Genomic DNA, 21,734 nt, shown 5'->3' on the forward strand with positions numbered 1-21,734 from the left:
AAATGGCATTGGGAATTTTCATTAATTATATTGATTCGATTAATCAATAACTTATAAAAATGATGTGTCGATGTCGATGCCAGTCAATGTCTGAATATTGTTTATAACTATGTAAACACAAAAAACTACCAAATCAAAGATTATACTATTTTTTTCATCACAAAAAGGTTGTTTCTACCTCATTGTATTTTTTTTTTACATAATAGGCAGTAATTCATCCAAATCACCTATCCCCCCCAAAAAAACATGTACAACAGTGACTTTCATGCTCATCATTTTGCTTTAGAGACACCTCAAGCATTTCAACAGTCAGTTTCTCCTCTAAAATAATCTACATTTGGAAAGGTATGGTCATTTCTCCGACTTCTCTTAATATATAGGTTGGATATCGCTATGAATGCTTTAAGGACAGTGCATTGCCTTTAAATTCAAATGTAACTATTGCATTATTTTTGGTAACCTTTCCTCATTTACTTGAGAGACTATTGCATTTTACTGAAAGTATTACTGTACTTACTTCCTCTGGATTAGCAGGGCGATCTCTGTTTGTACTTTCAAATATTCTTGTGCCATTTTGCAATGCTGCTCAAAAACAGCCATGGACTCTTTCGAGTTGGGGAAAGGAGGAAGTGGCTGGAATAAAATGGATGCTGCGGTTACGACTAATGTTTCAAATATGTACTGTGTTGAAGAAAGTGATCGCAGTACTAAAATTATACATTGAAAAAAACCCCCATTAAAAACGTGTACCTGCAGCTGGTGATCAAGGGTGAGGTAAGCCATGGGAATTGAATTGTCTGACCCGTTGGTGTCTATGAAAGAAATATAACTTGTCATGACTTCACTGGTACTGAATCTGTGGGAAATCTCTCATTTAATCTGCTTGCTGTACCACCACTCTTAAATAGGCAACCATTACATAAGTGTGAGTTGCTTGTTAAATATTATTTATCAAATCTAACAGCTGAAATATATACCTGTGGGGTCATCAGGGGAGAAGTAACCTCTGCTGTTTGCCTTGTCAGGTGGCATCATCCTAAAACTGGGACTAGAAGATCGGCTACTGTTCCTACTTCCCTGCAAGAGGACAAAAATGATTATGTATCAATGATGTTACCCAGGATTGTGTAAAAAGGGACGAGACAAATTGCAACCACGCTAAAGTTGTTTGACACTAAGGTAAGGTGCTAAGACACCAACATCAATACATTTGCAAAAGGAATGGTAATACGCATCTGCTGTGGACAATGAGCCATCACTATTGTTTTATGAGCAGGAGTGCAAAAGTAATCATTGTGAGATAACAGCAAAAGCAATCCCTGATTAGCCACTACAGAGCATAGAACATAATCAAGACAAATGGGACAAATTGTTTATTAGGGCTGATTGTATCTGCAGATATTTTCCAATTAATTTTAGGCTTTGAACTGCTACCGCTGCGAGGTCCCTATTGTCCAAGCCCCAATTGCAATGAAGTTGGAATGTTGGGTAAAACATTGAGGCAGAATACAGCCAATGATTTGCAAATACTTTTCAACCTATAGACAATTGAAGACACTACAAAGACATTTATTGTTCAAACTGATGCACTTTTCCCCCCAAATACTCTCTGGGAAAGTTGAGGAATGGGGGGGGGGGAAAGACTCTTGGAGCCATATCCTAAACTTAACACACAAAGTCTGCCATTCATCCGATCGACTCCAAACTTTGGTATTTCATCTGATGTGAAGATGAAAACCTTTGATGTCTTGCCATATCGAACTACCAAGACTTTCTTTTTTTTTTTTTTTTTCCATTGGAAGGTAGTGAAATCAGAGGAGCAATTTGGGAAAGTGCTCTGTGCTAAAGAAAACTAAACACTTGTATTGGTTATTTTAATTTTGTCTTCATTTAAATTTTATTGAAAAGATTTTGTTTTTCTTTACTAGTTATGCATTATGCATTAAATGCATACTTTAAAAGAAGTAAATTGATCTACACAATCAAAATGCGGTATGCACTTGTAACAAAAAAAGGAAGACCTTCCTTTTTTTTTGCATTATAACGTAGTATATTGCAACAAACTTAATTATGGGTTTAATTGTTATGTGATACAATACAATACAATTTTATTTATATAGCGCATTTCATAACAGCTGGAGCTGTAACAATGCCGATGAGTGGCACATGTCGTTTTTTGTTTTGAGTGCTGATATTTCTCAGTTCGTGAACGCATCACTCCGTCCGAGTGAGAGAGAAAGAGAGAGAGCAAGCTTGCGCTTCCTGCTTCAATGTCCACCACGGGCATAAACACACAGAGTTTTGGTTGTTAATAAAACGCGAGTTTACTGAATAATAGCTACTTAATCCATAGAAGATGCTATGATGCGTTAGCGTACCAAATAGGACATTGTGTTACAGCGTTACATCAAACACACCCCGTAACGTGTGTATGCTAACTGCAGCTAGCTTCTAGACACAACTGTGCCTGCCTATGTCAGATGTGAAATCAGGCATAAGCCGTAACTTGCTTCCTTTTTTTTACTGATCCGGCATCCCCATCATGCTGCCATGATGCATTGTATTGAGTATGCTTGGTGAAATGCACCGTAACTTTCGGACTCTGTTGCCAACACGAATTAGCCCTGACACTATTTTACCCACAATGCTTCTGTTTACATCAGATAGGACCCGGATTACCACCACTTCGCATGTACGTTGCAGATAGGAAAACAGCCAGTGGGAGAAGAACGAGACGCGGCAGTCTCGAGAGAAAAATAATGTGCTAAATAAATAAATATGTAAATAAACGACGCATCGCCGATTAAATTTGGCGACGGTTTTGATCGTCGACGTCACTGTGATTAGTCGACTAATCTTGGCAGCCCTAGTCACAATTCTGTAAATGTATTATTTTTTCACAAATATACTGTATGGTATTGTTCAGTCCAGACGTGTGGCTGTTATTTTTCCAAATTATTGACCAATCTAAAGTGTTAACAATGGCTACGTTTACATGGATACATTTATTCAGATTAAAAACCTGATCGGAATAAAAATTCTTCATGTACACACCCTGTTCGGAATATCCAGACTATCAAGTCCATTCCGATCAAGATTTCATTCCGAACGAGAGGGGTGGTTTATTTTGATTGATAATCCGATAGGCGCGCATCAAAACACTTATTCCGAAATTTGGGAACAAACCGTCTTTACCACGCATGTCTGTTTGCGCGTGCCTGTTATTCACGCTAGTTGAAGCAGAGCGACTGAAAGACATGGCGGGCGCAAGACTGAACTGGTATATTTGCATCTTCATTAGGAAGTGTTAACTCGACGTAACAGCACAAATGGTACAAATAGGCTACATAACACCAACGTTTAAAGTAGAACTGGACGGAGTGATCTATTATTGACACATAAGTCGCTACAGCTTGTGCTTCCTTCTTCTTCCAGTACTATTTCTGGTATATTTGGTCAATCTGTGCATGTCAAAATAATGTATTCTGATTGAACATGTGATGCATGAACACGCAAGTCCTAATAAGATCAATAGTTTTTGTGTCTTAGAAAACAGTTCATCCGATCAGAATTTTAATCCGAACTCTGATCAAATTAAAGAAATTTTAAACGACACCAATGTCACTTTGATGACGCAATGTTAATGGTTGAAAAAAAACCCTGCTGTTTTTGGGGTCTCCTGAAAAGTAATTATTTTGAAGGTATGAGGATTCAACGGCAGTAATATTTATGATACTGTTATTTCTTTTCAAATCTGTGCAGATGGTCTCATGTAAATTAGGCTGTATTACAGTTGTGCTCATAAATTTCCATGCACAAGGAGTCCTCAATTTACGAAGGAAGTACTTGTAAGCGGAAGTGCATTGTTTGGCGCGAATACACAAGCAGAGGTAAACAAGCTCAGAGACGCAGCACAAAAGCACACTTTTGGAGCGAGGAGTAAACCGGCTGCTTCATTCATGGGGTAAGTGACATCTCATATCGACATATCGAGTGTTTTATTGACAGTTGAAAGTAACAAGCGGAAATGACGTCCATTTCAGTCATGACGCCGTGTGTTGCCGTACACAGTGGGTTATTCAAATGCCGGAGCAACTCTGTCCGCTCAATCATGTGAACGGGATATTCAGAATGTTTCAGACATCGGAATTTTGACTTTAACCCGAATATTGACCGAATATAGTCACTATGGTGCTAGGGACAAAATGGAGAAGGGGGCACGGGCGTCGTAAAATCGAAACGTCGTAGGTCGCGTACGCCGTAATACAAGGACTGCCTGTTCTGGCATAATTTGTGAAATTTATTTCAGTCACAAAAGTCAGGATGACTGTTTGGAATGCAAAGAAAAATCCACACACAAAAAAACTTCAGCTGAAATTCACACGTGTCTGCAGACAAGTGGTTTTGCCGCCTGAGTCGTTTTCTTTATAAAAAAAAAAAAAGGTACACATCCTGAAAATTCCGCCAGGGCAGAATTTCTCACAGGACCTATTGTGCATGACTGTATTAAATTAAATACTTATACAATTATGGCGGCTGTTTTGGATGTACTTTTGTTCGAGGAGAGACTGGATGTGATGCCGGAGGAAACGAAACAGACCCAAAAAGCAGAAGCTCCTTTCCATACATTTAATGTTTCACAGCTCCACAATTGTTTGACTTACCTGGGTGGATTCTGTGCCAATTCCTGGCAAATCCTGCACAGAGCGACGCCTCTGAGGCTCACATGTTGCTGTGAACAGAGTAGGAAAAACAAAGACAGACAAACTGAGATAAGTATGAGGTTAGTGTTGGGGGTAGATCCTTACTTTTCTTGACAAGGAAACTGAATCAACTGAACCATTTAATTGCTGACCAATATTTGACTATAATCTTTCTATCAAGACTACTTTCAGATAACAACAAGCAAACGCACATATCACTAAAAATCTATTCCCGTGGTCGTTTGGGTTTAGTTTTGTGATGCTGCTGGTGGTCGTACAATGTCTGGCCAATTAATCCAGAATTACTGATGACAAGTTGGGGTATACAATTGGGTATTATGGTCTTTATTTTGTTTTATATGAAACATTACTCAACAGAGCTGTTAGTTGTCACAGTTTTAAATATTTTAAAATAACACCATTGTTACTCTTGTGGACTTAGACAACCAATTCCTTTTAGTCTTTGTTTATGTAGCACATGACAAAACAAAAAAGATTTACACTGTCAGTTGAAAGAAACATCACAAACAGGCATTATTTAGGCAATAGTGCCACTTTCTTAGGTTTGATATTTTGTTATTGACCAGAATGTAAACCACTGGTGTGTTAAATTGAACCTGCCAAATGTAATTACATAAAATATCCACTGATATTTAGTCACTGGATTTAAGTTACGACTCTAGACCACAAATAGGACAGTTATCAGAGCTATCTCAGTTCTATCTTTACTTTTAATCATGACAACATATCCAAAATGAGAGGAAATAGACAGTCAGTGTCGAGTTGGCTGTCAGAGCCACAACTTCTTTTTTTTATCTTCAGTGCATTAAAGCCAGGCCAAGCAACAGAGCGAAGAACAAATGCACGCTTTCTACCTATGATCTGCTGCCGCCAAGCCAGTCATATGACAAAGGACGTACCCCAAGTTAGAATAATGATCTAATGCACTTATAAAACTGTCAATCAATTCAAACTGACATGACAAAACCCCAATTCTAACTAGTGTTCTATTGTAAAAGCACAGCAATAAAAGGCAGCTCTCTGTGTGCAACTCCAGGACAAGCTCCTAAAGAGCCCCCCCCCTAAATATTACCCTTGAATTCTGTAATTAACCCTTTTCACATTATGTGACCGTTAGGTCAAGGAGTGACACACAGGAGAGGAATGAGTCAGAGCAGAGCAACCCAAGATCTTGAGCAAAAGCAACTCAACCCAATTAGCGGGAAGCTCAGCAGTCCAGCTATACCTGTGACGACGATCTTGGGAACATCCAGAATGGTGCCAAAAGATGCTGTTTTACGATGGCCTCGTTTATACTGCGGGCGTACTGCAAAAACATATACACATGCATACAGCTGCATACACAACAAGCGTGCAGACTATGAAAGACTCAAAGCCAACTGGACTGGAAAGGCAGGCCAAGACACATGCAGGGTTTACTTTTTGCAAGGGCAACATGCATCCCATTCATTCCAGATGCTGTGAAGTGACAATGCCTGTCAAAATTTACAGCTAAATATTTTTTTTTTGCCTTCATACAGGTCTGGCTCCAACAGGTCCTCTGAAAGGCCTCCCTCCAATACCATTGATCAAGTCTAAATAATAACAGTAAAATATCTAAACAAAAAAAACAAAAAACAAAAAAAGAAAAGTCTTAAACTGTCTTCTATTACCTGCTGGTACAAATCCCATCTTGGGTTCCAGCTCTGAAAGGTCAGCACTCATTCGTTTATTGTCAGAGGATGTCAAGCCCTGTGTTCGAGCAGGCAGACTCTCAAAACTACCTCCTCTGGAAAGAGGCAATGTCCTCAAAGAGTCTCCCTGAGAAACAAAAACTGGAGTTACTTGATCTGCAACCTCTTGCTAAACATATATTTTTTCCAAATCAAAATAAAGACTTAAATATGACTTTGCCTTTGGCTTGAAGTGAGGTGCAAACTGGGGTGTGATCTTAATAGTGTCGCAGCTTCCTTGAGAATCACTGCGCTCAATGTTTGCATCACTTTTGTTGCCAGTGCTGTCCACATATGAACCTGCTTTCCAAAGACAAAAAAAACACAATTTCAACACATTCCCCCCGCCCAAAATCTTATGTCTGCCAACTTGAGATAAACCACAGCGAGAACATGATGCTGCCACGACTGTGCTTCACCATGGGTGAGCTGTTGTTTTTTGTTTTTTTTAAAGCTTTACCTTGGTTTCACCAAACTATGCTACATTATTCCACATTACTTTTCAAAGTGATACATGTGTGTAATTCAAGAACAGAATAGAATGCACAGAAAATGAGCTGCGTGCTTCAGGCAATCAACGACCTGATTTTGACGGCAGTCATCAAAGACTGGCAAGACTGGCAAATGTGCTGAACAATGCTACATTTAAAGTGAAAGTTAACCCTAACATTTTTTTCCAGAATATGTTCTATGCAGGCCCACTAGTATAAACACAGTATTCTGATTAATATTGCGTTTGTGTAATATGAGAAATCCACCCGTTTGCAGGGGGCGGCAATTTTGTCACTTCTGTCGACTGAAGATGACATCAAGGTTGCTCAGGGCTCAGAAAACCAATCATGGCTCAGCTTGAGAAAACAGGTGAGCCGTGATTGGTCTTTATCTGGCCCCGGACAACTTCAATGTCATCTTCAGTCAACAGAAGTGACAAAATGGCTGCCCCCTGAGAGGGCTAGACGTGGGTGCATTTGGCTGCTTAACTTATATTCCACAAACCATTCATATTAATCAGAATGCCATTTCAACTAGATGGCCTGCATAGAACATATTCTGAAAAAATATGTTTGGGTTGACTTCCTCTTTCGGGCTTCAAGCCAAGCTATGCTGTTGACAATGCAGTTATGATTTAGTATGTGTTTAATAGGGGTGGGAATCTCTTGACACCTCAAGACTTGATTCGATTCTGATTCAGTGGGCTATAGTTCAATTACAATCAATCACCGATTATTGATGCATCCGGAGATTCAATAATGAACTGATGCATTTTTTCCCCAACTACATTTCTTTCTTATAGTTTGACTATTTACGACCATTGAAAGAGTATTTGTAATTCCACTTACAAACCACAATTCGAATTAAGTTGAGATGTTGTGTAAAATATAAACAAAAACAGAATACAATGATTTGCAAATCCCTTTCAATCTATATTCAATAGAATACAAAGAAAAGATAAATAATGTTTAAAACTGATGAACTTGGCAAATACTAGGGATGTCCCGATCAGATTACAACTAGAGAATAGAATATCCTACTTTCGTCAAATTTTTGACAGGTGTGACGTCACAGGAAGTCCCACCCTAACCACGCCCCCTTTATGGTATCATATTCGCTTTAGGCCCCGCCCCCGGTGACGTCATTTATAGTCCAAATTAACCAGGAAGTGACATCATTTTGTAGTCCAAATTAACCAGGAAATAAATCATTGTGTAGTCCGGAAATTCCGCCCCAAGCCACGCCCAATCCGTGACCTCATTTCCGGTCAGCCATTTTACGTTGCCATGCATAATTTTTCCGGTCAGCCATTCTAAGTTGCCATATGTCACGTCCGCCATTTTATGTTGCCATGCATCATTTCTGGTCGGCCATTTTGCGTTGCCATGCGTCATTTTTTTCGGTCGGCCATTTTACGGTGCCATACATCACGTCCTGTCGGCCATTTTACGGTACCCTGCATCATTTTTTACGGTCGGCCATTTTGCGTTGCCATACGTCACGGCTGCTACCCTGTTTGTAGGCATGCCCAAATAAGGATATGGATGACATCATGCTTCCGCCTCAGCGGAGATCACGAAGGACAAGCTTTGAACGGTGATGTCACCGCGGGTATTTGTCCAGACATGTCCTGGATGACCGCCATGTTTGTAGGCCCTTCCGGCATGCCCAAATAAGGATATGGATGCGATCATGCTTCCACCTCGTTCAAAGTAACGGAGGAACAAGTACAGACATGTTTTTTAGGCCCTGTAATCTGAACCTCATTGCATCACCTCGGGTATTTGTCCAGACATGTTTTTTTTTTTTTTTTTTAAGACCCTTTCCCCTCATGTAAGGGGGCGCTGACATACGCTCGGATCTAAACAGAAAGTAAAACAGATCTTCGTGAGAGCATCATGACTGAAAGAACATGCGTCTCTATTCATAAAGGCTGTGGATCAAACATAAAAAATCAAGGATTTAAGACAACACCTGCCCACTGAATCATTGACTCAAACCTGGTCTTTATCCGCCCCTGCCGCTGGAATATGGAATATTCACATTTGCCTATGAAACAGCAGAACTATACTTGTATACCATAGTGTATGCTTGGCTATGTTTTTTTTATTCAATTGTTTGTTTAATTGACTGAGAATAGTGCCTCCTTTTTTTAAAATACAGCTTGTCTTCCATACAATCATCAGGTTAGTTTTCAATTAAGCCAACAAGGTTTGGAAAGTTAAGTAGGCCTGAGAAAAAGGTATTTTTTTCTCATTCTTTGTTTCATCAGAACAATGTAGCCCCCTCCTTTTCCAAGTCTCTCCCTTGTCTTGTGTGCATGCGCAGGGGAGTGTATGTTATGTGTGTTCGTGTATGTGTATATGTGTTTGCGTGCGTGCTACACCACAATATGCATCACAAAAATGTCTTATAGTTGAAGCGTACCCCCTCTGCTTCCTGATCATTCCAATACAGAGCTGACCTCCCAACCAGTCGCCATTCCAAATAACCCCTGACCTTTCAAGTCATAAAAAACGGATGTGTCAACGGATGACTCTGAATTAAAGTTCCTTTTCTAATAAAACGTGTAAGAACGTTTCCCATACAATCATCAGGTTGGTTTACAATTAAAACCATCACAGGTTGGGAAAAGTTTACAGTGGTTTCAGAAAAAGGCCTCTGTTTTAATTCTTATGCCTTCTTTCAACAAACGGTTCCCCCACTCCACCCCACCTTTGGCCTGAGGTAGGATGCAAAGTCTCCTTAAAATATAGCCAGACAGGGCCTCACTCATGTTTGTATGTACTAAGATAAATCGTGTGTGAATCGTACACACAGGTACATTGTCCACCAGTGGCCATACTTTCACATCCAGGTTGTTAATTATGAAGTTAGCCTTGAAAGAAATGTGGGGTATAGGCCTATACATATGTTTTTTTAACTCATCGTGATACGTGAGAAAACTGGTCCATCACCACTATATCTACGAAGTGGCTGGAGAAGACTTTCCACAGAAGAAAAAACGCCAACAGGAAGACAAGAACTCAGAGACAAACAGACTGCTAAAAAAAAAGACAGTAAGTACATACTTTAAAATACTATCCCTACCTAGCTTCTTGAATAACACCAGTTTATGTCATCAATACATGTTTCTCTTGACTTAACGTGCATGAATAACACTATTAGATGTTGTCACTATCTATTGTTTTAGGATTTTAGCTATCCAGGTCTTCATGAATAACATTAATTTATGTCGTCATTATCTATTTCTTTTAGGATTTTAGCTGTCCATGCATTCCTGAATAGCAATCTATGAAATCAACGTATCCGTTTCAGATGTAACTATGTCTTCATAAATATATTAAGTTATGTCATCTGTATATCTATATATTTTTTTTATATACAATACTTTGGTATGGTGTTTTTATAAACATCCAAGTTCTCCAAGTTAGATCATCTGCACATAGCACGTATTGTAACTAGATGACGTGTAAATGTTTGACCAAGGTTCTTCAATGGGAGTGATTTCAATCCATGTAGAGTTAGTAAATACAGTACAGCTCAACCTCTGGTTAACAGCACAGCTAGCAACAAGCTTTTGAGGGCATGTGTGTGTGTTTACGCAGTCCTCCCTTGGGGGGATGTATGTGTATGTGCTCCGCAGAAATGCGTGTGCGATTGTGTACGTGTGTGACAATTGCAGACGGGGTAGTCAAACAGAGGAATGTAGCAACACGGTTGCTTACAGGCTATTTCTTGAGAGGCTTTGTGAATCAAAATGCGTGTCCATTTAGGATGGGTGAGGGGGCAACTAGTCTAGAAAAATAAACTCTCTTTTGAAAAAATCTGAATGATTAATATGTATTCTGATTCTTTTTTTTTTCAGAACAATACTGAGATGTAATAAGTTCCCAACATATTGGGTAAGTGACAAACGGACTCTAAACACTGGTTTGTCTGTAAACAACGTGCAACGTAACTTGGTGTGTTTTTATTTTTTAACTTTAAAAAAGCCCCCCTCCTCTGTTGCGCGCCTAAGGAGAATGTACCCAAATGGCCTGCTGATAAGGTGCCTTCCGACCCTCCAACCGTCAGCAGCCATAAATGCAGAAAATTATAATAGCTAATTTATACATTTTGATAATCGAGCAGCCCTAGTCCAAGTGTTCAAGTACAATGTGAATTTAACACCTCTGGATGTACTCAAGTAATTCTTCTAAAATTAAAATACTCCATCACCTAAACATTCTCTAATATACTTAAATAAATCCTAAAAGGTACCTTACTATGTCCTAAAAGTTACCTAAGCAGCTGTAAAGCAACAAAAAGTCATCTAAATACTTCTAGATTATCATCAAATACTTATTTTACTTTTACAGAAACTCACCTAAATATAGGAAAAATAGTAAAACACCATTGATTGTATAATTGTGTCAAGTATAACCATACATTTATGAACCTTTCTTTTCTTCTTTGTTTTTGAAAGCACAGTATAAATACATCTTAAAAATATGAGTTGTTTGTAATCTTTGGTTGTACTTGTAATATGTTTCATTGTTACACTGTAGATTACTACTACTTAAGGATTGTTTAAAGTATAAGTATAAATATATTAAAACTTTTTTGTCTTTGTAAGTACAGTATCAATAAATCTTAAGAATATGAGTTGTATGTAATCTTTGGTTGTACTTGTAATATGTTTCATCTTTATACTGTAGATTACTACTTAGTGATTGTATAATTGTGTAAAGTATAATTATACATTTATGAAAACTTTCTTTTTTTTAATTATAATATCAGTAAATCTTAGGAATAGGTTTTGCTGTTTGTAATCGTTTGGCTAAAACCCCTGATGTTTAGGTTATAAACAAAAACCCATGTATTTACACATAAAATAATCAACCAAAATCTGTTTATTTCAAGCTGATGCTCGTCCCTCTTAATTTATAACCTCCTCTCTTATCTTGAATTCAATTTTTTTTAAACTCGTTAGATGAACCGTGTTATTTTACAAGTAAGAGTAGAGTTTTGTTCCTGATGTCCACCTCCTGTATGTCTCACCAAACGAAAGGTTTGTGGGTGTTCCCAAAGCCAGGAGTACAGGAATTTTTAAAAAGTATTTATTGATATAAAAAGAAAACATCTAAAAATGACAAATCAAGGCACTTTGGACGAATGCAAAATAAAACACCAGTCCAACCTCTCAACAGGTTTATCAATGTTGAAGTCTACGGCTTGTCACTTCTCGTTGTAAAAGCGCTCAATCAACAACTTTCTAGCTTTGTCAGAGATATTGACGCCGGTAGGGGGCCTTGTACTCTGCCGGAGCTTGTCAAAAATCTTTTCATATGATAACTCTCTCAGCCCTTCTGGGCCGTGTCTTTAACTTGTTGATACTTGGTGGGATCTTGATACAGGTTCAAGATGTAATGAAGGTTCGGGATAAATTTATTGTTACCGAGTAACCTTGTCACAGGATAAAAATGTGTGTTGAAATAATAATCTTCCTTCTCTGCATACCAACACGTGTAATGACTCTGACTAGGGTGGTCAATTTTACAACCTCCACATTCTTCTTGACTATATTTCACGAACACATCCTGCAACAAGTGAATGATTGACTGTTTGATACAGTTATATCTCGAAGCAGTCATCCAGCCCCATGTAGGGCTCGTGAAATCCTTCTTCTCTGACTCCGACTCCACCTCTTTCTTCTCGGACTCTTCCTCATCCTTTTCTGACTCCTCATCCTTTTCTGACTCAAGCTACTCCTCTTCCTCTGCGTCTGTTTCATCCTCCTCTTCCTTCAACTCATTGTCATCCTTCTCCTCCCCCTTTTGCTCCCCTTCCTCAGTCAACGTCTCTTTTGGTAAAGTCTTGACAGCTCCGGTCAAGGACGTTTGAGGGATGTCCATTGGGGGTATGTTCTCCTTCTCAGCCTCCTCGAACCCCGTCAGCTTCTGTTGAGAGCACTCCGTTGTAAAAAACGTGGTCAGCGGTCACCATTGGTTCCACCATGAGGTTTACATCAGCCACAATTTCAGTTTCTTCACAATCATTATTGTCTTGGTTGGCGGTTATCAATACCAGAGGTTTGTAGGTGGTGGGCGTTTGTCTCGACCCTTTAAACATGGGTCCACTCTCCATCGGCTGACCCCTTTGGGGTCCCAATGGTGCCCATACCGTTTCTATGCGTTTGGATGTCTGTCTAGTTACTGGCATTGCGGACGTTGTTTTCTTTTTCCCTTGAGTAACAGGTTGTTATAGCTTGTCTAATACTTAACGAAAGGGGGTGTGGATGACACCCCTCCTCAACATAGGCTTGGTTTTCTCGGGCTCGAGGGGGAAACGTTCAGAAGTAATCCAATATGACAGAACTTTACCCCCTTTTACTGAAACAATATACTGTGTAGGTTTTACTTTGTGCTCTGATAAATTAGATGACCTCTCATAACGATTTTTAAAATATCAGGATTCTTTATTCAAACATGTGCTTGTAAAGGTATATGTGAGGAAGTCTGCTTAAAATTGTGATAATTATAAAAAGCATGTAAAAACCTGAGTCCCTGAGAGGAACGTTTCTACACTCTCAAAAGTAACTCTAAATTAAAAATACTTGCTTTAATACATCAATGCAAGTTCAAATAATGTTGATCATGACAATCACTTCATTTAGCCTGTATACTCACATTGTATTGTAAGTTTAAAAACAACATTCAAGTTGGCATTGCTTCATAAACTTAGCTTGATACCTTCATTTTTCTCAAAATACGGTTGCCTTTTTAGGGACCCAGCTCATTATACCTTTACCCAAACAATTGAGTGAGACGGGGCATGATTTAAAAACAATCCAACAAATAGGCAAAACTTTCAAATCGGTTTGTGTGTAAGAACTGAATAAATTTGACATACCATTTGACAGTTACTCTCATGTTAAACACATGTTAGGTTCAAATGAACTGTACCCAAAGATACTCTTCCTAACATTTCAGATTATCTTTTACCGCCTCACAACAATGTATAACTTACAATTTCAACCAATTTTAAATATCTCAACAAATTGACAAAGTGAACCCCTGTTAGACTTGATATTCATCGCTCAGGCAGCTGGTTGGAGGCAGATTGGTGGTAGGATGGTTAGCTCAGGGTGTCTCTGATTTTGTATATAACTTTACAGCATGTAGTTTGTTTTCTCATCCTTCCTGCTAAGGTGGATGTCAGGAGATCATAAAAAAAAAAATATACTCGAGCTTGAACACTCCTGTATGTGGAGGTTTACTCAAGTACTGATTCACTGGTGAGGAACTTTTTTTCATGAATGTAAAAACACGACAGAACTTTAGGCTGAAACAAAAAAAACAGTATATTGTATAGGTTTTACCTCCTGCTTTGATAAATGAGTTTACATCAATCTCCCATAATGATTTTTTTAAATACCAGGATTCTAAACAAACATTTATGCTAGTAAAAGTATCCACTGAACAGGTAACAGGTCGATGTTTAAACACTGGTGATTTAAGAAAACATGAAGGTCAACAATAGCAGATATTGATCAAATACAGAGTCTATATAATTACTCTACACATTAATTGCATTATTAATAAAGACATGGATTCATCAGGTTCTGTAAAGTTGATGATAACGTCCTGATTTTAAACATTGAGACTGACCTATTTGCAAAAAACCTTATGTAGGTGATTAAATATGTCAACACATTAATTGTGTTAATAATAAAGAAAAGAAAGTCAACAATAACAGACAATGATCAAATACAGAGTTTATATAATTACTCTACACATTAATTGCATGAAGAAAATGTTGATAATTTTAAATGTTGAGACTGAACAATTTGAAAAAAACCTTATGTAGGTGTTTAACTGAGTCTACCCATTAAATGCAATATTAATAAAGATAGGGATTCATCAAGTAAATGTTAATTATATATATACATACATAAAAAAAAAGTTTTTAAACGTTGAGACTGAACAATTTGTGAAAAGCTTTTGTAGGTGATTAAATATGAGATAGTTTCCACAATAATGGTTTAAACTCTCCCTCGCACATCTGCATTTATGGCTGCTGACAATTGGAGGGTCAGAAGGCACCTTATCAGCAGGCCATTTGGGTACATTCTCCTTGGGCGCGCAACAGAGGAGGGGGACTTTTTTAAAGTTAAAAAATAAAAACACACCAAGTTACGTTGCACGTTGTTTACAGACAAACTAGTGTTTAGAGTCCGTTTGTCACTTACCTAATATGTTGGGAACTTATTACATCTCAGTATTGTTCTGAAAAAAAAATAAAAAATAAAAAATAAAAAAATAAAAAATCAGAATGCATATTAATCATTCAGATTCTTTTCAAAAGTAAGTTTATTTTTCTAGACTAGTTGCCCCCTCACCCATCCTAAATGGACACACATTTTGATACACAAAGCCTCTCAAGAAATAGCCTGTAAGCAACCGTGTTGCTACATTCCTCTGTTTGACTACCCCGTCTGCCATTGTCACACACGTACACAATCGCACGTGCACACGCATTTCTGCCATACACATACATCCCCCAAAGGGAGGGCTGTGTAAACACACACACATGCCCTCAAAAGCTTGTTGCTAGCTGTGCTGTTCACAAGAGGTTGAGCTGTACTGTATTTACTAACTCTACATGGATTGAAATCACTCCCATTGAAGAACCTTGGTCAAACATTTACACATCATCTAGTTACAATACGTGCTACGTGCAGATGATCTAACTTGGAGAACTTGGATGTTTATAAAAACATCATACCAAAGTATTGTATATAAAAAAAATATATAGATATACAGATAACATAACTTAATGTATTCATGAAGACATAGTTACATCTGAAACGGATACATTGATTTCATAGATTGTTATTCAGGAATGCATGGACAGCTAAAATCCTAAAAGAAATAGATAATGACATAAATTAATGTTATTCATGAAGACTTGGATAGCTAAAATCCTAAAACAATAGATGACGACAACATCTAATAGTGTTATTCATGCACGTTAAATTAAGAGAAACATGTATTGATGACATAAACTCGTGTTATTCATGAAGCTAGGTAGGGATAGTATTTTAAAGTATGTACTTACTGTCCTTTTTTTTTTAGCAGTCGGTTTGTCTCTTAGTTCTTGTCTTTCTGTTGGCGTTTTTTCTTCTGTGGAAAGTCTTCTCCAGCCACTTCGTAGATATAAGGGTGATGGACCACAGTGCATCTGACTTCTTAATTTTTTATGATTTGAAAAGTCAGGGTCATTTTGGATGACTGAATGACAGAGATTTCTCACCTATCGCGATGAGTTAAAAAACAAATGTATAGGCCTATACCCCACATTTCTTTCAAGGCTAACTTCATAATTAACAACCTGGATGTGAAAGTATGGCCACTGGTGGACAATGAACCTCTTCACACACGATTTACCTTAGTACATACAAACATGAGTGAGGCCTGTCTGGCTATATTTTAAGGAGACACTTTGCATCCTACCTCAGGGCAAAGGTGGGGTGGAGTGGAGGACCGTTTGTTGAAAGAAGGCATAAGAATTAAAATAGAGGCCTTTTTCTGAAACCACCGTAAACGTTTCCCAACCTGTGATGGCTTTAATTGTAAACTAACCTGATGATTGTATGGAAAATGTTCTTACACGTTCTATTAGAAAAGGAACTTTAATTCAGTCATCCATTGACACCTTCGTTTTTATGACTTGAAAGGTCAGGGGTTATTTGGAATGGCGACTGGTTGGGAGGTCAGCTCCGTATTGGAATGATCAGGAAGCAGAGGGGGTATGCTTCAACTATAACACATTTTTGTGATGCACATTGTGGTGTAGCACGCACGTAAACACGCACACACAGGCATACATACACATACACGCACACACATACACAAACACATCCCCGCGCACGCTCATGCACACAAGACGGTCTGAACCTCCGGTTTGATACCTGGCTGCTTGCCTGCCTTTTTTTTTTAGGGGTTAGGGAGAGACTTGGATAAGGAGATAAGGAGAAAAAAGTTGCGGCTTATAGTCCGGAAAATACAGTAAATAACTAATTAACTAAATAAATAAATGGAAACTAGTTTTTAACATGTAGGCTATAAAATATAAATATCGTATTTACCGGACTATAAGCCGCAACATTTTCCCTAGGTTTTGAGCCATGCAGCTTATAGTCCGGTGCGGCTATTCTGTGGATTTTTCTTTCACCGCTCGGGGCGCTCTTCTCTTCTCCATGTTACATTCCAGTTCTTTCTTCCCTCGCTTGCACCTTCGTACTGAAGTAGTTAGTTTTCTTGTTTCTTTCAAAACTTTGCAATTCAGATTCTTTTTCTTTGCTTCTATAGTTCTCTCTCTCTGTAATTTTGATCTTTGTTTCTTTGTGCTAATTTGAATTCGGTCTTCCTGTTAATTTTATATCCTCTATGGCTGTGTTCTTTTGTTATCATTTTCCTCCTAACTTGTGCATTACAATACCGTTCCTTTTGTTGTGCTACTTTTTAGCTTTCTTAACTTGTATAGTATAGATTCAGTATTTTTTTTTCTTGTTATTTATGGCATCTCGCTCCTGTCCATCTATTTTCCTTACTATGTTTTGTCATTACAGTTTTCCGTTTGTAGTTGTTATTGCTCATGCTATCGTGTTCCTGTATTTCACTAAAAGCTTGTTTGCCTACCCTTACGGGGTTCTCAGCAATGGGGGCCAGTATTTAGCGTGCTCGTTTAAAACATGTACAATACTTATCACTTGTAAACTTGTAATACTGACAATGTTGCCACATTATATTGGATTGCATAATATTTTGGGGGAAAAAACGGTATGATGTCAAGTGTATGCTTATTTACTTGCACCACATTGTCAAGCGGACAATGAATTTTACAGATGCCATTTTTTTCATTCCGCCAATATTATGTTCAGTGATAATCCATTCTTGATTTATTAAATATTATTTACTTCAGCTTTGCATTACATCGTCATATTAATTATTGCGCAAACCCCTAACTTTTAAATGGCAGTAAATTATACATCCGGCCGAATGAAAAATACCTCCCTGCTGACCTCCCACATATGGCGCGTGCACAGTATATGGCATCAAACAATTGAAAGTTATTCATGTACCCGTGCTAGCTGCAGAGTTGCTCTGTCCATCATCTGAATATTGATATGGAGTTTGCAGGGGTTCTTCAGATCCTGGAAAGTACTGCAAACAGACATCAGAGGCAAGAATAAGTACAGAATAACATATTTTTATTCTGATTAATCATCAAGTATGGCAATCAAATAGGCTGGAAGGCAGTGGTTGCATTAATATGTATGACCGCTGACTATAGCAATCTCAAGCGTCTTGGGCTGGTATCTTCCTCCAAAAGTTTCTTTAAAATCCATCCATCCATCCATTATCTATTCCGATTATCCTCACTAGGACATGCTATGAAATTATATGTTCAATTTAACTGCAATGAAGCACATTTCAATCCCACGCCCACCATGACATGGCAGATGCCAAGTTCAACATGAGCATACGGTGTCACCATGACAAAAGTATTTTGTCGCTGTCCTGTGAAAAACACTTATGTCCATATTTTTTTAATTTATTATTTTTACGTGAATGGTAATTCCGCGTTACAGACATCGTATTAACGTGAAAATTAATGTTGGTAAAGTTGGACATGAGTGTTTTTCACAGGACAGCGACGATTTGCTCTCATCCTGACTTGTTTTTCCCCCTCCCATTTTTCAGGCTTGTTTTGAAATGATTGGGATCATCCAATCCGTCAAATAGTATCTCACAACCGACAAGACAACCGAGGTAAGGGCTTGTTTACTTCAGAAACATGGAATGTGAATGTGTAATACTAGAATGTGAATATTGAGGAGCTGCTTGTATCTTAAGTTGTCCTCCCCAAGAAAAATTTGAGTTACAATATATTCATATCATACGATTACAGTCCTTTTCTCCTGTGCTGTGGCTCATCATTTCAACAACCTGTATTGGGTTGGGCTTTCTTAAAGACTTCAGTTTTAATTAATTTTTCGAGAAAGTTTGTTAATTTTTATTAGTTGTTTTTCTCGAAAATGCTTCCTGTTTCGTTTTTAATTTGTTTTAGTGTTAGTTTTTTTTTTCTTTTTTAATATATGGAGTACCGGTATTTGTAGAGTGAAAGATACAAAAGTCACTAAGTTTGTGTAATACTACAATTCTTATGCATCATATGCATTCATTAAAACCAGTCTATAAAAAGTTCAACGGAACATACAGGAGGTAAACCTATTTACCAGAGGTGGGCATTCTGCCAGACTGACGAATCAGTCGACGATTGAAGAGAAACTAAGAATAATTACGTCATAAGCACTGACAGAAATGGATTTTCGTACGCCAGAGTAATCGTCATTCACTGGGCCAAGTATCGACAGACGTCTCAGTCCGTCACTGATGGATGCCCGTTTTGCTGAAGTGTTTATTTTATTTTATAATATTTAATTTTTTTGGGGTGGGACTGAGTGACCGACGGACTGACCAACTGACAATTACAGTTTTGTTTGGCTTGAAAAAATGACTTGATAGCGAATGACAGATGGGTACCCAGGCCGCTGACAGATGATGAATGACGGACCAGGAACATTTTGTAAAATGCACACTTCTGCTATTTACCACCACCAGTTCGTGTGGTTTCAGGTCAGTAAACACCAAAGCGCTATCACCAACTGCTACAGTATATCACTCAGAACCAGTGGACTATGAAGCAGCGGACTTTTTCACTAGCAAATGCTGCCCCAGGACTGGTACATATTCTGAGAGCCCTTGTAAAGAATGGTTCACAATGACCAGAGCTGGGCACTTGACCATTTTTTGCCGGTCCGGTCGCGACCCTCCACCTTTGACTTGGGTAGTACCCTTCCGGCCGCGACCCTCCTTCCATATTCATAAACATTGTCGGCCCCCGCCCCATTACGCCCCCGACACCCCCCCACCAAAAAAAAGCGTCCGTGATTGACGTCGCTGCGGGAGAGACGCTAACGGCAGAGACGCTAACGGCAGAGGCTTTTTAAGGCTGGCTAATTTACTATTCGAACCCGCTGTGGACACACTTCAAATTCGCCAGTAGTATTTACCCAACTGCGTGCTTCCTTGCATTGCGAGCCCCGGGGTTGGATTTGTCATATTGTATAATTATTTGGGTCCAATATTTATAGAGAAGAGTCGTAAAAGAAGAAGTCGTAGTCAAGTTATTTATTTTGCACACTTCCCCTCCTTCCCGGCCTTCTAAATAAAAGCATACCAGCAAACCACTATACACTGCAGGTATGCTATGGCGTATTTCCGGAAGTAGTGAACGCCAGAAGAAGTGCATGAACTCCACCTTGATGTGCTAGCGTCTGAATATACTCGTGGACACAAATTGTTTTGAAACAGGTCGGGGGGTGTCGCTTCAAAAAGACAGCAACAACAATGCATATTGTGCCTGCTACAACCATAAAGGGATGACTAGACGATGCATTTAATTTTATTGTGAAAACGATCTGGAAGGTGGCGGCTAAGGGGGAACGTGGGTGAGTAGCTTGTTTACTTTGAGTGATGGGACTTTGCAGCAGCAGCAACGAGCTGCGTGGCTCATCCGTCTCCGTGTGAGAAACTGAATGTCATCGCAACATGTGAGAGGGCAACGTGCGCTGAAGCGTGTTTGTATTTCCTCATTGTCACATCACGTAACCCGCGCCTCCCACATGCAACTGGGGCACACCACTACAAGAGGGGGTGGGTGGGGGGCAATACCAGAATCCCTATAACAGCAGTTGTCACTCGCGCCGACGCGGGAGTAGAAAGAAGCCTAAAAAGAAGCCTTTCACAGAGTTGGCTGAGATGATTTTTGGCCGCCTCGCGAGCACGTCACATGTATGAGGGCCCATTAGTGGGCCGGACTAAAATCAACTTCCGGCCAAGCTTAGTCCAGCCATTTTTTAAAATGTGTCACCCCCCCACCCAACGCCCAAAAAATGGGCATCCGGTCGGGCTGGAGGGTCCGACCGGTCTGGCCCAGGGACGGACTGCCCAGCTCTGACAATGACTAATACATAATTGGGATGATGTTTGAGGATTCTTCCATAACAAATTCTCAATTTAAACAGCCCAGTTCAATTTGGTGGCAGGTTAGCATGATGGTACCTGCCTTCCAGATGATTTCTAACATGTTAATGTCTTGCTTGTCAACACACATGCTGAGTGGACTGGTCAGAGTACAAGGCTTGAAATAACCTTTTTTCTTTGAGGAGCATTTTTGTAAATCAGTGGCTTAATTTGAGGAACAAGCTTGTGATTTTGAAAAGTATATTTTTGCAGGTGAATCTCAGGGACCTGAAACAAGGGTTTTATTAAACAAAACAAAACGAACAAAAAGACAATATAACAGGGGAGTTAGAGGGCTGCAGCTATTGAATATTTTAGTATTCAATTATCTAACTGAAAATTCAATTTCAAAATCAAATAGTGTCAAATAACATATATTTTTTAATATGAATACAAAAGAGAGAATTAAAAAAAAACAAAAAAACACTCAATAAGTGGCCAACTACCAGTAGGTTCCTTTTTAATACAATCAAAAGTTTCTGTTTCTTAGATTAACATTGTGCAGAGCAACAAATTATTTTCTTATCTAGAAACATTTTCCATGGGGCAATTTGGCTATTTCAAGCACAAATACAGTATACATACATATCAGTTTACACTTAGAATTTCCTGTGTCAAAAATGAGGCAACTTCGCCTAAGTTGTGGGCATTTTATCAAGTGACATATTACA

The 21,734-nt window shown here is 38.7% G+C and overlaps 1 protein-coding gene across 6 annotated transcripts in view; it reads right to left on the reverse strand.

The window, feature by feature from the left end:
* map3k7 (mitogen-activated protein kinase kinase kinase 7) overlaps positions 1-21,734 on the reverse strand; it is a 70,191-nt gene that overhangs the window by 2,169 nt on the left and 46,288 nt on the right. For 3 of the 6 annotated variants that reach the window (XM_086019000.1, XM_086018999.1, XM_086019004.1), the window contains 8 exons: positions 18,057-18,138; positions 6,618-6,739; positions 6,377-6,524; positions 5,950-6,030; positions 4,665-4,732; positions 978-1,077; positions 751-812; positions 518-633 (listed from right to left, as the gene is read on the reverse strand). In XM_086019000.1, coding sequence (XP_085875126.1) covers positions 518-633; positions 751-812; positions 978-1,077; positions 4,665-4,732; positions 5,950-6,030; positions 6,377-6,524; positions 6,618-6,739; positions 18,057-18,138 — 779 coding nt within the window. The remainder of the gene's footprint in view (positions 1-517; positions 634-750; positions 813-977; positions 1,078-4,664; positions 4,733-5,949; positions 6,031-6,376; positions 6,525-6,617; positions 6,740-18,056; positions 18,139-21,734) is intronic. The other 3 variants (XM_086019001.1, XM_086019002.1, XM_086019003.1) reach the window with 3 other exon arrangements.

This window comes from Filicampus tigris, chromosome 20, assembly GCF_054856515.1.
Source record: "Filicampus tigris isolate MCC_2025a chromosome 20, RoL_Ftig_1.0, whole genome shotgun sequence".
Taxonomy (NCBI): domain Eukaryota; kingdom Metazoa; phylum Chordata; class Actinopteri; order Syngnathiformes; family Syngnathidae; genus Filicampus; species Filicampus tigris.